General features: G+C 40.8%; 1 protein-coding gene across 18 annotated transcripts in view; it reads right to left on the bottom strand.

Annotated features, from left to right (window-relative positions):
• BRCA1 (BRCA1 DNA repair associated) overlaps positions 1–16489 on the bottom strand; it is a 64047-nt gene that overhangs the window by 25665 nt on the left and 21893 nt on the right. For 6 of the 18 annotated variants that reach the window (XM_067716103.1, XM_067716109.1, XM_067716107.1 and 3 more), the window contains 6 exons: positions 16266–16371; positions 15275–15320; positions 12852–12928; positions 8317–11721; positions 7818–7906; positions 1623–1794 (listed from right to left, as the gene is read on the bottom strand). In XM_067716103.1, the coding sequence (XP_067572204.1) occupies positions 1623–1794; positions 7818–7906; positions 8317–11721; positions 12852–12928; positions 15275–15320; positions 16266–16371 (3895 nt within the window). The remainder of the gene's footprint in view (positions 1–1622; positions 1795–7817; positions 7907–8316; positions 11722–12851; positions 12929–15274; positions 15321–16265; positions 16372–16489) is intronic. The other 12 variants (XM_067716110.1, XM_067716108.1, XM_067716106.1 and 9 more) reach the window with 3 other exon arrangements.

The following is a 16489-nucleotide window of genomic DNA, read 5'->3' on the forward strand; positions in this document are numbered from 1 at the left end:
CGCGGCATGTGGGATCTTCCCGGACCGGGGCACGAACCCGTGTCCCCTGCATCGGCAGGCGGACTCTCAACCACTGCGCCACCAGGGAAGCCCGGGACACTTTTTTTTTAAATGGAGAAATTCTCATAAGCCTCTCCTCCCTCCTCTCAACATTTACCCACCTACCTCAAAACTCTGAGGATGTTATAATTTCATGAGAAAGTAGACCAATGAGTAAGTTTACCACAAAGGATAGAGTAAAGGCTCTTTCATAAAAAAAAAGTTTTATATAGAAATTCAGAAGAAATTTTCAGAGTTTTTCAAATCCATAGTAAAATAGAATATATAAAAGTATAGCACTTATGAAAAAAGAAAAGCCACAAAGAAACATTTTGTGTACAGATCTTCAGGAAAAAATACGCCCCCCAACAAAGATGAGATAGTAGATTCACACATATATTCAAAGCCAGACAATAACATTTTATATCTGGTGCATTAAAATTGAAAGTCTAGTCTGTTTTTAGATTGAAGGTGGTGAAAGCACCAACAAGAATTGTGATGGTGGTGAGACTTGGGGCTACTTTATCTGGGAGATGAACTAAATGAAGATAGTTACAAAGAATGCATTTAAGGAAATACATTTTGAACCACTGCCATAGCAACAGAGTTCCTAGCTTCTCATGCATGAGCTACTTACTGTTTCTCTCTGAACATAAAAACACTACAAGGCACACTCCGGGACCAACGCCACTCTCTTGAATAATTAAGAGTAGAGTTCCTAGAAAGACTCAAAGGAAGGCCCTTTGGCCCCCTGTAGGCCTGAGGAAGGGAGGGAGAACGAAGAAGGGACTTTAACACTAAGTTAGCTGGGTAGCTAGCACTCTGGGAGTGCTAGTTCCTAAGCACCAGCTCTCTCCTGGAACCCAGGCCTATGCCTAGCCTCTCATGCGTGTCTGTATTTGCCCGTTTAAAACCCTGCCTGATGTGTTGTTTTTCACAGGCTTTTTCCAGTTAAAACTCAAATTTTCATCTCACTTTCCTTCCTTTATGCCAGGTTATTTCTCAGCTCGGTGCTCACTTCTTATAGGGAGTCAGCTCAGAGCAGCTCCACCTGCCCAGTTACTCCAAATGCCTCGTCTTGTTGATAACAATCAGGTTGTTATAAAGCACCTGTCTCTGCCACATAATTGGGCTTTCTGTGGATCAAGGTGCAGTTCCTGAAGTATACATAGACGTCTCTCTCTATAAACCAGAAAGTGATTAAATAGGGCTTCGTGATCTGACACCAGTGCTATAAGAAACATGTCTGAGTGGTTTTTTTATAAGCTTTCTAAAATGATGGGGTTACCTGTTTCCAATCTGCCCCATGACACTCAGCTTCCTGTGGGCGCCCCATAGCATTTGCTTACTGTGGGTACTCAGATGACGATGCTTACTGACTGTCTTGGGCCCTCTGAATGGTAAATTAGTTGTAAGCAGGGACTAGAAGCAAGGCTCTAAGATTTCCCAAGGAGTGACTCGGCAAATATATGCTGAGCAAAGATATAAAATGTTGGAGCTGGGTCCATACTTTTCAGAAAGAGATAAAGGCTTAGGGAGGGAAGAATTTTGCTTAAGGTAACAGTTTGGCCAATATTACAAACCTTTTTCTGATGTGTTTTGTTCCAGATTTAGCAGGTCCTCAGAGGCACAAGAATCGGCTATGAGGGAAGGGGAGCTGTGAGAAGGCTGGCTCCCGTGCTGCTCTAACACAGCTTCCAGTTCGGCCATTTCCTGCTGGATCTTTAGCAGGTTATCTTGCATGGTATCCCTCTGCTGCAGACACGAGAAACGACACCAAGAAAGTTATACTCTTTTAGAAACTTGCCAGAGATCAAGAATATGTTACACCAATTAATTTTACCGTGGGACTTGAAATCACTTTGTATGGAATTATAAGTTCTGCCTGACCACCTTTTTTAAAATTTATTTATTTATCTATGGCTGCGTTGGGTCTTCGTTGCTGCACGTGGTCTTTCTTTAGTTGCGTTGAGCAGGGGCTACTCTTCCTTGTGGTGAGCGGGCTTCTCATTGTGGCAGCTTCTCATTGCAGAGCACGGGCTCTAAGCGCGCGGGCTTCAGTAGTTGTGGCACGTGGGCTCAGTAGTTGTGGCACGCGGGCTCTGGAGCGCAGGCTCAGTCATTGTGGTGCATGGGCTTAGTTGCTCCGCGGTATGTGGGATCTTCCTGGACCACAGCTCAAACCCGTGTCCCCTGCATTGGCAGGCAGATTCTTAACCACTGCGCCACCAGGGAAGCCCTGAGCACCTTTTAATCTGACCATATTCATGCAGTTAATGCCCATGAAATTATTTCAGAAAGATGTTAGAAGGGGAGAAAAAATTCCTCAAACTCTCCCAAATAGGCTTGTTTTATTGTGATGTCCTTTTGAAGTTGGTTATTTTCTTTTAAAGCTAGGGAGTGAAAAAATAAGGTACTTAAAACACTTTTGGTATTTAAAATTAGCATGATTCTGTTAACATCTTCCAAAGGCTGCATTTCAAAAATTTGGTATTGTGGCACTCATAAGAGATTTGGGTTAGTCCATATAAAAATGTCTAATCTCTGGCTTGTGAGGTCACTTCCTTTTCTGGGATTCTTTGAACATTTAGTTTCTAACAGAACAAGCAAAGAGCTAATTCATTAATTTATCTATTTATTCATTCAACAACTATTTGTTGACCACCTATTATGTGTCAGGCACTGGGGATACAGCCCTAGAATGGTGCTGCCATTCTAGATGGGGACGGGGTACCTAGAGATCGCTGCAGAGAAGAACCGGCTATATGGAAGGATCCAGCAGAAGGAGCCCTCAGAAAGCCTGTAAGGCCAGTTATTGTTCTCAATTCAAGATAATGGGCTCCTCTTGCTTATGAGGCTCCTGATGTTTATTTCTCCATATGAAGAAGAAATCTGCTAAGTCTAAGGTTTTTGATAAGCGAAGTATTTCGTAAGTAAGGAGCTCTCCAAAATATACATTTCTTCACTACTTTTAGAAGGAGCATGTATGGTTGCCAGCAAACCCTGGGGAAACAGATTGTTTCACCCTGTTTCTTCTGATCCTCGCAAATGACTTTGCCCTCTACTAAAAACAAGCCATCTACTTTCTCCTGCTACACTGAGTTCACAGTTTTTAGGAGGTTTTTATGACTGGGAAATGCATTCCCTGCTCCACTAAGGCTTCCACTACTACCCTGAGACTGCTTTGTTGCCAATGTCCACAGCAGCACCATTGCCACCACGTGGTGTCTTGTGAGTAGTTCCATTACTGATCAAATCCTAGCCAAGGGCTCACCTCAGTAAATCTGGAATGAAACCAGGATACCTGATAAGCTTCAAGGAGCTCTATCAGTCACTACTGCCACAACCATCACATCTAACTTCTGTGGCCATTAAATAGGTTAGAAAATCGGAAAAGTAATGGGAGAATTATAGGTATATAACTTTCCTTTGGGTTCTCCCAAAGCAGTTACTTTATAACTTGGACAAATTCCCCTGCAGGCAATTGGCCTGATACATTTGGGAGACTAAACCCAAATTGGTTACCAAGTTTTCTTGATTCTAATTCTTGTGTTTCTTGAATTAGTCCTACTTTTCTTTTCTATTCCCACTGTGCTACTCTGATATCTACTTTTAATACAGCTAAAGTTCCCTAAAAGCCATGTTTATCATGTCTCTTTTTCCATTAGGAGCTTAGTTGTATACAACTGCTCATATAAAAAGTTAACACTTTCTGAATACTGTATAATTATTACTCGTTATTGATCTCATGATAAATTCCAAATTCCTAAGCACAGCATTCAAAAGGGCCTTCACGGGCTTCGCTGGTGGCGCACTGGTTAAGAATCCGCCTGCCAATGCAGGGGACATGGGTTCGAGCCCTGGTCCGGGAAGATCCCACATGCCGCGGAGCAAGTAAGCCCGCGTGCCACAACTACTGAGCCTGCACTCTAGAGCCCGTGAGCCACAACTACTGAAGCCTGCGTGCCAGAACTACTGAAGCCTGCACACCTAGAGCCTGTGCTCTGCAATAAGAGAAGCCACCGCAATGAGAAGCCCACGCACCACAACGAAGAGTAGCCCCCGCTCGCCGCAACTAGAGAAAGCCCGCGTGCAGCAACTAAGACCCAACTCAGCCCAAAATCAATCAATCAATCAAAAGGGCCTCCACACTCTGATCTTATCTCTTGTTTCTCCCCAAAACCACCACGTATGCCCTGTTTTCCAGTCACATGGGACAACTTTGTGTTTCCTGGGCATGATTTCACGCCTCCGTGCCTTTGCCTTGATTTACTGCCTCTCTTCTCTTTCCACCTGGAAAAAATTCTCATCTTTTAAGGTCCAGCTTGAATATCTCCTTCAGAAGTCCCCACCAATAGTACATCTCCTGTCAGGAACAGATGACCCCTCAGTGCTTCATTTATACTGCTAGTGCATTAGTATACCGAAGTGGAATGTTCCTCCCAGATGGATGGAATCCTTCCTTAATCATTTTTGTATCCCTAACACCCAGCAGGCAGTAAGCATTTAGTAAATGTTTAATACAGAAATGAATTAATGAATAAATATAGTTAATCAGTCTTTGATAAAGCACAGATACTAATGATACCAAATTAGGATTTATCTCCTATATATGTCTCCCCAGTTCTGTGTAAACAGACCTTGGGAAAAGATCCCACTTCAATCATTTTGCTTGTTGGAGCTACTCTAGATTTAAGTTAGCCCTGAAATCTGACTTTGGCTCTGTTTTGGGTAGATGCTTGACAAAAACAGGTTATAAAATGAATCTTGAACAAATAGACATATATCTCTGGGAACAAGATCAGAAATATAGAAAACAAGGAGGTAGTTTATTGAATGTCAAATATTATACAATATGGCTAAGGCAGATGGAATCAGAAACCGAACACTACAACTCTAAAACACAAGGGATAAAAAGGTGAAAGTCACGTTGACAGAGCCCCAAATCCACACTGAGAAAGGATCATAGTAATTGCAAACAGAGAAAAGGCCTCCTAGGGAATTCCCTGGCGGTCTAGTGGTTAGGACTCTGCACTTCCGCCGCAGGAGGCACAGGTTTGATCCCTGGCTGGGGAACTAAGATCCTGCAAGCTGTGCAGCACAGCCAAAAAAGAAAAAAAAAGAAAAGGACTCCAAAATCTTTTCATTAATTTAGTCACCATGGCAATCCTGCAGAAGTGGAGAATACAGGTGACAATTCAGGCACAGAACAGGCAGTGGTCTCAGAGGTTTCTTCCTGACTCCAGCAGGCTTCAGTCCTGGAGGGATTTGCTCTGTGTTGAAAACAGGCAGTAGAAGACAAGCCCTCTATCTATAGTCCTCATAGCAATGCCAAGACTCAGAAGTTTAGAACTGGATACTACCCAGTGTTGGCAAAGGTATAGGAAAATGGGAGCTACCAAGTACCACAGGGGCTAGAAGAGCACAGCTTGGTTCAGTCTTTCTAAAGGACAATTTAATAACATGTACCAAACAGAAAAATTCCAGTCCTAGGAATTTATACTAAGGAAGTCATTGGGGATGTGGGCAAATATTTAGTTATCAAGATAATACTACAGGGACTTCCCTAGTGGCGCAGTGGATAAGACTCTGCACTTCCAATGCAGGGGGCCTGGGTTTGATCCCTGGTCAGGGAACTAGATCCCACATGCATGCCACAAATAAGAGTTCGTACACCACAACTAAGGAGCCCGTGTGCTGCAACTAAGGAGCCGGCAAGCTGCAACTAAGGAGCCCGCCTGCTGCAACTAAGACCCAGTGCAACCAAATAAATTTTTTTTAAGATAATAATACAGTGCTGTACATGATAGCAAACTGTGTCTCTTGCCCTGAAACCCTCATATTCAGCAATAGGTTGAATAAATCATGGTGTACACAAGGAAAGAATACTATATAGTAGTTAAAAATAAATTCATTGAAGAAAATTTAGTGACATAGTAAAAACAATGTAAGTATGTAGAGTACCATCTGAATGTTTTTTAAAGATAAGGTATACACACACACACACACACACCCCTGTGTACAATAGGAAGAAGAAAGAATATATACCAATAAGTTAATAATAATGATTTTTAATGCATAGAATTTAATTTTAAAAATAATTAATACAAGTTCATGGTATAAAATTCAAGGCACAAAAGGATATTCAGAGAAAAGTAAGGCTTCCTCCTTCTCCTTCTCCCAATCATCTATTTCCCCACCTGAAGGCAACAACTATTACCTATCTTTTGTATATCATACCAGAGATAAATGTTAACATTTACCAAACCAATCTCTCTCTTTTTTTTTTTTTTTAAGTTTTGGTTGTGTTGGGTCTTACTTGGGGCATGCAGGATCTTTCATTGTGGCAAGTGGGCTCTCTAGCTGTGCTGCGCAAGCTCAGTAGTAGCGGCGCACAGGCTTAGTTGCTCTGCAGCATGTGGGATCTTAGTTCACCAACAGGGATGGAACCCGTGCCCCTGCAGTGGAAGCACGGAGTCTTAACCACTGGACTGTCAGGGATGATTTTTATTTATCTGTATTTTCTAAGTTTTTTATGATGCACATATACAATATTATAAGACTATCGGTTTTTCTCACTTTTATCTAATCTGGAATTTCAGGAAGTTCAGGAAAAAATGTCACTTTTTGCTAGCAGCTGAAGGTGTATTTAAGGTTTAGGTGAGAAAAGGAAGTCATGGCAGGATGATTCAAGGTGGTCCAGGTATCTCCATTTTAAGAATGTACATACTATAGTTCAGAGATGATAAGTAAATTGCCTAGAGTAACACAGCCAGGTACAGAACTCTCACCATTACCACCAGCAACCACTGTGTCAATATTCTAAAAAAATAAGTTGAGGGTCTTCCCTGGTGGTCCAGTGGTTAAGACTCTGCGCTCCCAATGCAGGGGGCCTGGGTTCGATCCCTGGTCACGGAACTAGATCCCACTTGCTGCAACTAGAAAATCCCACATGGCACAACTAAAGACCTGGCGCAACGGAAGGAAGGAAGGGAGGAAGGAAGGAAGGAAGGGAGAAAAAAAAGCTGAATGAGCCTGAAGTTTTGAATGTGAGAACTTAGAAAATTTTGGTGCCACTCCTACAACATAAAAATTAGGAGACAGAGCCAGGTTCTGTGAGGAATATGATGTTAATTTTTAGATGCTGTGGTAGAGAATGCTTTTTCTAGGAGACTGTTCTGCCTGGAGTACTGAAATATTCATGTTACCAAATGTTGTAGATATGACAAAGCTGTTACCCCCCTCACAAGTCGCCAAAATATTGGATATTGACCACTAGGAGCAAGAAGTAACATTGTGTACTTTTTAAAGAAAAAGGATGACTTACAGGCACTGAAGAACAAATAACTATACGATTTAAAAAGAAAAAACAAAAAGAAGTATCCACCAAACAGTGAAAGGCTAGATAGTGTCTAACAGGAAGAGAACTCTGTAGGTGTCAATTTGGTACTAAGAAGAAACACACCCCTCTATTTGATACAGTAGTGCTTTCATACGTGTTTTTGCTATACGGCAAATGGGTTTTGAAGGTTTCACTTATTCATTAAATTCAGTATTTAGTGTTCTGCAGTGAGCATGTTGGTACGTACATGTGTGTATGTGTGTGTATGAAGTAGGAGGTAATGTGTTCCATCTCGGTGCTTACAATCCAATTTGAGGAGACAAGGTCCCACACACAACTGTTATACCATTAATTCTAAGAGGTTATATAAGCAAATGTAAGAATGCGGGATGCATAGCACTGAGAACACCACACACACATCCCCATGTGCTTTTACCTGAGTGGTTAAGATATCGCTCTGAGAGGACAGCCCCAAACAGTCTTCAGAGAGGCTTGTTTCACTCTCATACTCGGATGCTGCTTCACCTTAAATGATAATAAAAATAGATTAAGATGTAAAAACAGACAGCCAATACTCCAACTTGCAGTACCTGTTTCTTCTCATTGACAGGACAAACTTCACTTTCATGTCACACAAAATGATTACACTCTTTGTTTAGGGACACCAGACTTCCTCTTAGGAATCGTAAGGATGAAAACCAGAAGCAAGTCCACCAATAATTAGGGCATTAAATCTCATTCAAATAGAAAAGATGTTCTAGCTGAGTAAAGGACTTTTGAGAAAAAGCACCTTGGGAGGAACATGTTTAAAGTTTAAGAAGCAGTTACTTTCATTGTACTTGGAAACTCGTAAAATGTGCTCCCCCAAAGGCATAAACATTTAGTTCATTTCTATAAAATAGACGGGGGCAAACACAAAAACCTGGTTCCAATACCTAAGTCTGAATCCACACTCTGCTCTTCTTGGTGATTATCCTCTTCCCAGCCAGTTTCCCTTTCGTCATCATCTGAAACCAATTCCTTGTCACTCAGAACTTCCTGGTTGTCAGACTGATGCCCCACTTGTTTGGAAAGAGGATCAAACATCAAGAAAGGATCCTGGGTGTTTGTATTAGCGGTCAAGTCTTCCACTGCACTGCACCGTGAAGAAAATAAGCTATCAGAACATCTCGCTTCCTCATGAAGGTGATGTTCCTCGGATGCCTTTGCCGATGTTACGTGGTCACTACAGTCATTTAAACTATTCTTCAATGATATTAGGTTCTCCTCTGTTTCCTTAGATAGACCCTCTGTGGCAACAGCATTATGTCTGGTAGATGGAGACAGTGTATTGGTTACTTTACCAAATAAGTGTTGGAAGCAAGGAAGCTCTTCATCCTCACTAGACACATTCTCTTCTGAGGACTCAGCCCCTCTTTCGTGACCCTGAACCAAAGATGTATGATGGGCTAAAGGGCCAGGGCTCCTTCTGAATTCTCCTTTTTGGACACTTTTGCTAAAAACAGCAGATCTTTCCTCAATGTCACTTTCAGCAAAGTTGCTTTCCTTTATTTTGTCATCATTTAACAACTCATCAGGTGTCTCAGAACAAACCTGAGAAGCATGGCTTCTTCCCATAGGTTGTTCTAGGTTATCTGGATTTAGACATGGGGAGAAATCTTCATTAACAGCCTGAAGTGTGCCTTCATTTTCTCCTTGCCTTTTTATTTCAGGAAGTTGACAGTTACTTACAGGAAGACTTTGCTTATAGACTTCGGGTTGCATAAGACCTAATCTGAGCGAAGCACTTAATTTAGGTCCTCTGTTTCTATCTAGTTTTGCTTGAATGTTTTCACCACTGGAACCTACTTCATTAATACTAGAGCCTACTTCATTAGTACTGGAACCTACTTCATTAACACTGCTTGAGTTGACTTCTTTAAAAGTGCTTTCTCGACTGTTATTTTGGCTAATTGTGCGTACTGTACTTTGAACGATGCTCTCGTTTTCCATTGCTCTTTCAGGTGACATTACAGGTTCCTCAAACTTTTCCTCTGACAGGTTTTTCTTACATATAGTTTTAACAGATGACCTGATGGGAGAAAGTGATGGTATAAGATATGGGTTGTGTGAAATCCCATGTTTATTTGCAATAATGAGCTCAGTTTTGTTGCCTCTGAACTGTGATGACTGACAAAGCCTAGTTACTCTTTCTGGGCTACGTTTGGCATGATCGCTCGGCTTCTTATCTTTTTGACCAGCGACAGGGAAGTCCACAGTTGTATTAATTGCCTGCATATGCTTGATTTTAGACTCACTCTTTCCCTGATCTTCTTCTTTTTGTCTGCATTCAAGAGGGACTCTTGGACTTTGTTCCCTTAAGGACCCAGAGTGGGCACAGACTGTTGCACATTCCTTTTCTGGATTTGAAAACAGAGCAAACGTCTGACGCTTTGAAACCTTGAACATATTCTGCAAATACTGTGTATCAAGTTCACTCTCTTCCATTTCTATGCTCGCCTTCTGAATGTGGTTAACGTCATGTCCCAGTGGATCCTGAAAGTCCTCTGTGTCGTTTCTAATATCTTTAGAACAACCAGGGATAAGTTCCTTGGGGCTTTCAATTGCTGCACACAGACTCACATGTTGATTTGGTGCTGTCTTTGCCTTCCCTAGGGTGTCAGCTTCCAGTAATGAGATACTATCCTGAGTGCCATAATCAGTATCAGGTACCAAGGAAATACTGGTACTCTCTACAGCTCTTTCAATTTGCAAACCTTTTCCTCTACTTAATGTCAGATCTTTGGGGTCTTTGGTATTATTTGACACTTGAAATGTTCCTAGGCTCTCCTCTCTTTGAAGGCTAGGATTAACAAACTCTTGAAGTTTATTAGAACCAGAACAGTGAGTAAAAAAAACAGGTATGTTTGTTAAATTTAGTTCTGGGTAAGTGTCACTGGCAAGTCTCTTAGTTATTTGTTTGTGTGGCTTGTCACTCTTCTTGGCTCCAGTTGTAGGTTCTTTATCTCCCATGAATTGAAGCTTTTTGCCGTGCCTGACTGGCATTTGGCTGGAATGTTTTTTCTTCATCTCTTCACTGCTAGAACAACTATCAATTTGTAGTTCAGTATGATTAGGTGGGCTTGGGTTTCTACTGACTGCTAGTTCAAGTGCATGAATGTTCCTGGTAGAGGACTTCCTCCTCAGCCTATTTTTAGGTGCTTCTGAACTATGGATATTCAATTCTAGTTCCATATTGCTTATACTGCTGCTTATAGGTTCAGCCTTAGTTCTGAAAGCAGATTCTTTTTCCAATGATTCTGTTAGGTTAGCATTTTTCTCTTTCTGAACATAACCACCTTTCATTTCAGTCTCATGACCATTACTAGTAATATTTATCCCATGACCATTCTGCTCTGTTTGGTCAGTTCCCTCAATTATTTTTTCAGGAGTCTTTGAAAGAACTGCCAAATCGACTTTCTTGATAAAATCCTCAGGATGAAGGCCTGATGTACTTCTCCTTTTACGCTTTAGTTTTTTTGTGAGGGGGCGCTCTTGTGTTATCTGAGGTTCTACAGTAGATGCTCCTATAATTAGATCTTCAGCTATGCGGCTCAAGTTAGGGAGGCTTGTCTTCCTCTGATAGGTTTTCCCAAATATTTTATCTTCAATATTACTCTCTACTGGTTTGGAGTGGACTCTTTCATGTATTAAAGCACCATGAGGATCACTGGCCATTAAGTCTATTTTCTCTGAAGAACCCAAATATCCATCAACTTCCTTTGGAACTTCCACTGCACGAGCTACTTCAGTGTTTGATTCAAATGCCCCATCACGTGAGTCGTAAGAAGTTAGCATTTCGTCACTTCTGGAAAACCATTCATTAACTCTCTGTATGCTGCTATTCAGTGTTATCCAAGGAAACTCTTGGGAATCTCTAGGACTGTCAGAGGAGGCAGGTTTCTGCTTATTCAGTTCTTTTCTCCCATATAGGGGATCAGCATTCAGAACTACCTTTTTCTCTGTACTGGGAGTCTGCCTATCATTACATGTGTCCTTACTTTCAGCCCATCTGCTCTGTTGGCTCTTTCCTAAGACAAGCTGTTTGCTTTTATTACAGAATTCAGCCTTTTCTACATTCATTCTGTCTTTAGTGAGTAATAAACTGCTGTTTTCATGCTGTAATGAGCTGGCATGAGTATCTGTGCCACATGGCTCCACATGCAAGTTTGAAACAAAAATACCCTGATACTTTTCTGGATGCTTCTCAGTTTCATGCTTCTCAGTGGTGGTCAAATCTTTATTACTGAATTGATGATGTTCAGCCTTTGTTATGTCCTTCTCAGAAAACTCACAAGCAGCTGGAAAAAAAAAACAAGGTGCTTAAAAACTGAATTATTATGAAAAAAATAGGTACTTAATACAACTTGGTTGAGGGGGAATGAAGGAACTGGCTATTCTTAAAGAAACCTCAACTATCAAGTGTACTGAAGACGTAGCTCATACTCTTCTGCTCAATTCCTATGTATCTAGACTCTCATTATTTCCACTCAAAATAATTAGAGTTTTAATTTCAGAATTCTCCCTACTCATAAACCATACCTCCTATTTTGCTAAACTCTAACAGTGAATTAAAAGCACAGTTTGAGACTCACAGACATGGAGAACAGACATGTGGTTGCTAAGGGGGAGGGAAGGTGGGGGAGAGATGAAGGGGGAGTTTGGGGTTAGCAGATGCAAACTAGTATATATAGAATGGATAAATAATACGATCCTACTGTATAGCACAGGGAACTATATTCAATATCCTGTGATAAACCATAATGGAAAATAATATTACAAAACATGTATATATGTGTAAAACTGAATCACTTTGCTGTACAGCAGAAAACACAATATTGTAAATCAACTCTACTTCAATCAAAAAAAAAAAGCACAGTTTGGGCATCAGACATATAGTGCTTCTGTTCTATCTTCAGACTCATACTCCCTCTATCTAAATACCAGTATGCAAAGTATGAAATAAAAACACAGCAGTTAAAAGTAAAGGCAGGGCTTCCCTGGTGGCGCAGTGGTTGAGGGTCCGCCTGCCGACGCAGGGGACACGGGTTCATGCCCCGGTCTGGGAAGATCCCACATGCCGTGGAGCGGCTGGGCCCGTGAGCCATGGCCGCTGAGCCTGCGCGTCCGGAGCCTGTGCTCCGCAACAGGAGAGGCCACAACAGTGAGAGGCCCGCGTACCGCAAAAAAGAAAAAAAAAAAAAAAAAGTAAAGGCAACAACCAATTACATAGGGTACTATTATAACCATATCAGTCTAGTGTCATTGTCAGGCTGTACCATGACATCTGAGAAAGAACGATATTCTAACTCTGCCAAGAAATGTTGTGAATTATAAACGTCCCAAATGGTTCTTCAGAATAATCTAATTACAGTACCGCATCTACCTATTCTTTCTTTAGTGCCCGTTAAGTTGGAAGACTTGCCATTACCCTTTTTTGCACGATTCAAACTGGCTTCAGCCTTGGCTCCTTGAGGGGTGATTTCTAACAATTCATGGTCTCCTACACTATAGGGAAAAGACAGAAGCCTTAGTGAGAAACAGTGGTTTATATGCGCAAATAGCTGTCACATGATCAAGTATTTTAGCTCCTCTAGGTAGGGTTGCAATAAGGGTTATCAATTTGATTCACTTTTTGAAATCTGTGCTTTAGTAACTTCTAGTCAAAATGAAACGGTCAAAGACTGAGAACATACAGTCACAAAAATCACAGCAGTAACATAGAACATTGCTTTATGGACATACAAATGAGAACTAAAATTTAAATGATGGCCAAATAATAGCTAAAAGACAGTAAAGAGAAAACCAACAAAACTTAAAATATATCTTAATGAGAATACAAGTACAAAGTTATCTAAACAAAGGGAGCACTGGGATGGAACAGACATTCCAATAGAATGCAAAAGCACACCACTTTGCAGCACTGCCTTCTGTGCTTCTTTCCAGGCTAAAAACCATTTTCTCCCAATTGAGAGATCAGGAAAAAGTAATTTGCAAACAAAATCTGATTGGCAATGACACCATCACAGATCTCAGGGTCAAGCAATAATTCCTAACGAAAGCAATTTGACAACCCAGTTGGGGGCTGCTTGTAGATTATGGTTTAATTTATGTAGACAAAGTTTGAGTTACAGATGGAATTAAGGAACAGAGGAAGGAAAGAACTGAAAACTGAGTACTCTAATGTTTTCAACAGCCACAATTATCACTGAGTCAACACTATCATACACGACGAATTAAGCTAGGGCACAACCATCTGCTGGAAGCAAGTCTGTGCATAGTTCTACTGTTACTTTAAACTCTTTCAAACTCTTTACTAAGAAACCAACCAGCGAAGCAAAAAGGATATTTTCTGGACTTCCCTGGTGGTGCAATGGTTAAGAATCTGCCTGCCGAAGACCTAAATAGACATTTCTCCAAAGAAGATATACAAACTGCCAACAAACACGTGAAAGAATGCTCAACATCATTAATCATTAGAGAAATGAAAATCAAAACTACAATGAGGTATCATCTCACACCAGTCAGAATGGCCATCATCAAAAAATCTACAAACAATAAATGCTGGAGAGGGTGTGGAGAAAAGGGAACACTTGTGCACTGCTGGTGGGAATGTGAATTGGTACAGCCACTATGGAGAACAGTATGGAGGTTCCTTAAAAAACTACAAATAGAACTACCATATGACCCAGCAATCCCACTACTGGGCATATACCCTGAGAAAACCATAATTCAAAAAGAGTCATGTACCAAAATGTTCATTGCAGCTCTATTTACAATAGCCCAGAGATGGAAACAACCCAAGTACCCATCATCGGATGAATGGATAAAGAAGATGTGGCACATATATACAATGGAATATTACTCAGCCATAAAAAGAAACAAAATTGAGCTATTTGTAACAAGGTGGATAGACCTAGAGTCTGTCATACAGAGTGAAGTAAGTCAGAAAGAGAAAGACAAATACCATATGCTAACACATATATATGGAATTTAAGAAAAAAAAATGTCATGAAGAACCTAGGGGTAAGACAGGAATAAAGACACAGACATACTAGAGAATGGACTTGAGGATATGGAGAGAGGGAAGGGTAAGCTGTGACAAAGCGAGAGAGAGGCATGGACATATATACACTACCAAACGTAAGGTAGATAGCTAGTGGGAAGCAGCTGCATAGCACAGGGAGATCAGCTCGGTGTTTTGTGACTGCCTGGAGGGGTGGGATAGGGAGGGTGGGAGGGAGGGAGACGCAAGAGGAAAAAGATATGGGAACATATGTATATGTATAACTGATTCACTTTGTTATAAAGCAGAAACTAACACACCATTGTAAAGCAATTATACCCCAATAAAGATGTTAAAAAAAAAGAATCCGCCTGCCAATGCAGGGGACACGGGTTTGAGCCCTGGTCCGGGAAGATCCCACATGCCACTGAGCAGCTAAGCCCGTGTGCCACAACTGTTGAGCCTGTGCTCTAGAGCCCGCGAGCCACAACTACTGAACCCGTATGCCACAACTACTGAAGCCTGCGCACCTAGAGCCCGTGCTCTGCAACAAGAGAAGCCACCGCCATGAGAAGCCCGCGCACTGCACTGAAGAGTAGCCCCCGCTCGCAGCAACTAGAGAAAGTCCGTGCGCAGCAACAAAGAACCAATGCAACCAAAAACAAACAAACAAATAAATAAGTATTTTAAAAAAGGATATTTTCTCAGCTATAAAATGAGGAGATTAAAGTAGATGGTCTTTAAGGTCTATTCCAATGCCATGATTCTAACCTAAAGAAATATCAATCCTTAATATTAACTAGATACAAAAATGCCAGCTTCATAGAAAAAGGCTCTCTTTGACTCACCTGAAATAACTGGCCTTATTAACTGTATCTTCAGAAGAATCAGATCCTAAAAAAATTCCCCAAATACCCCCAAATAACAAATCAATAAAAGGATTTTTATTGAAAGGCTTAAACTCAAAAAATACACTTGTTGCAAAACATATCTTCAAGAAATATTTACTGAGCACCCACTACATGGCAGACACAATGATACATGTCAGGCAATACAGAGAAGTGGTCATAAGCACAGGTTTGAATCATGACCCTTTCACTTACTAGCTTTACAACCTTGGCAAAATTTCTTAACCTCTCTGTGCCTTAATTCCCTCATCTGTAAAATAAGTATAATAGTAGTAATCATCTCAGGTTTGTCATGCATCTTAAATGAGTTACACAAGTAAAACACACCAGTGCGTGCACTACAGTAGGTGCTCCTAAATATTCTCTCCTATAATTATTTTGATTATTTTTATGAGGCAATACCTGTTGTCTAGGAACTTATGATCTTAAAAGGGGAAAAGACACAAGAAATTTTGAAAGAATATGACACGTGCTATGTCAAACATTAGTGCTTGGGAGCTCAAAGGAGGGCCGTTCTTTCCAATTATAAATATACTCTAAACGATAAGACATAGAGAGACCTGCTTGAACTGAGCTCAGCTGTTCTTAAGTCTTTCTCGTCTAGTACAAGTTATCTTAGATCCCTCCAAATGCTGTAGCCCACTCATCACATTCTTTCTTAGCCCTACTCTCCATATTTCCAAAGTATATTTACACATACTTATAACCAGACACCCTTTCTTTTGCTCTCTTTACAAAGGAAGGTTCTTCAAGGTGAGACCTGCATCTTTTACATTATTTATAACACATCATAAGGCTAGTAAAATTATTTTATTTTCACTTCCCAGAGCTCCCTGCCACTGTATAAATTGTGACCACGGTTTTTGGTAAAACTCCTAGACAAGGAATCCAGCAACTATTATTCTAAACTTACAAAATCTGAGACTCTTACCCAATTCAATGTAGACGGACTTATTCTGAGGTTGTATCTGCTGCTTTGTCCTCAGAGATCTCACAATTCCAAGGTTAGAGAGCTGGACACTAAGACTGGTTTCCTGCTAAGCAGTAAAGAATGATCAACAAATTGTTGGCCAGTTCTGTGCTTTTTTTTTCTTAACAGAAACTCAAAGCCATGGACAAAACAAATAGACCATTATCAATTAGCTAACATTTATG

The sequence above is a fragment of the Pseudorca crassidens genome, chromosome 19 (genome assembly GCF_039906515.1).
Source record: "Pseudorca crassidens isolate mPseCra1 chromosome 19, mPseCra1.hap1, whole genome shotgun sequence".
Taxonomy (NCBI): Eukaryota; Metazoa; Chordata; class Mammalia; order Artiodactyla; family Delphinidae; genus Pseudorca; species Pseudorca crassidens.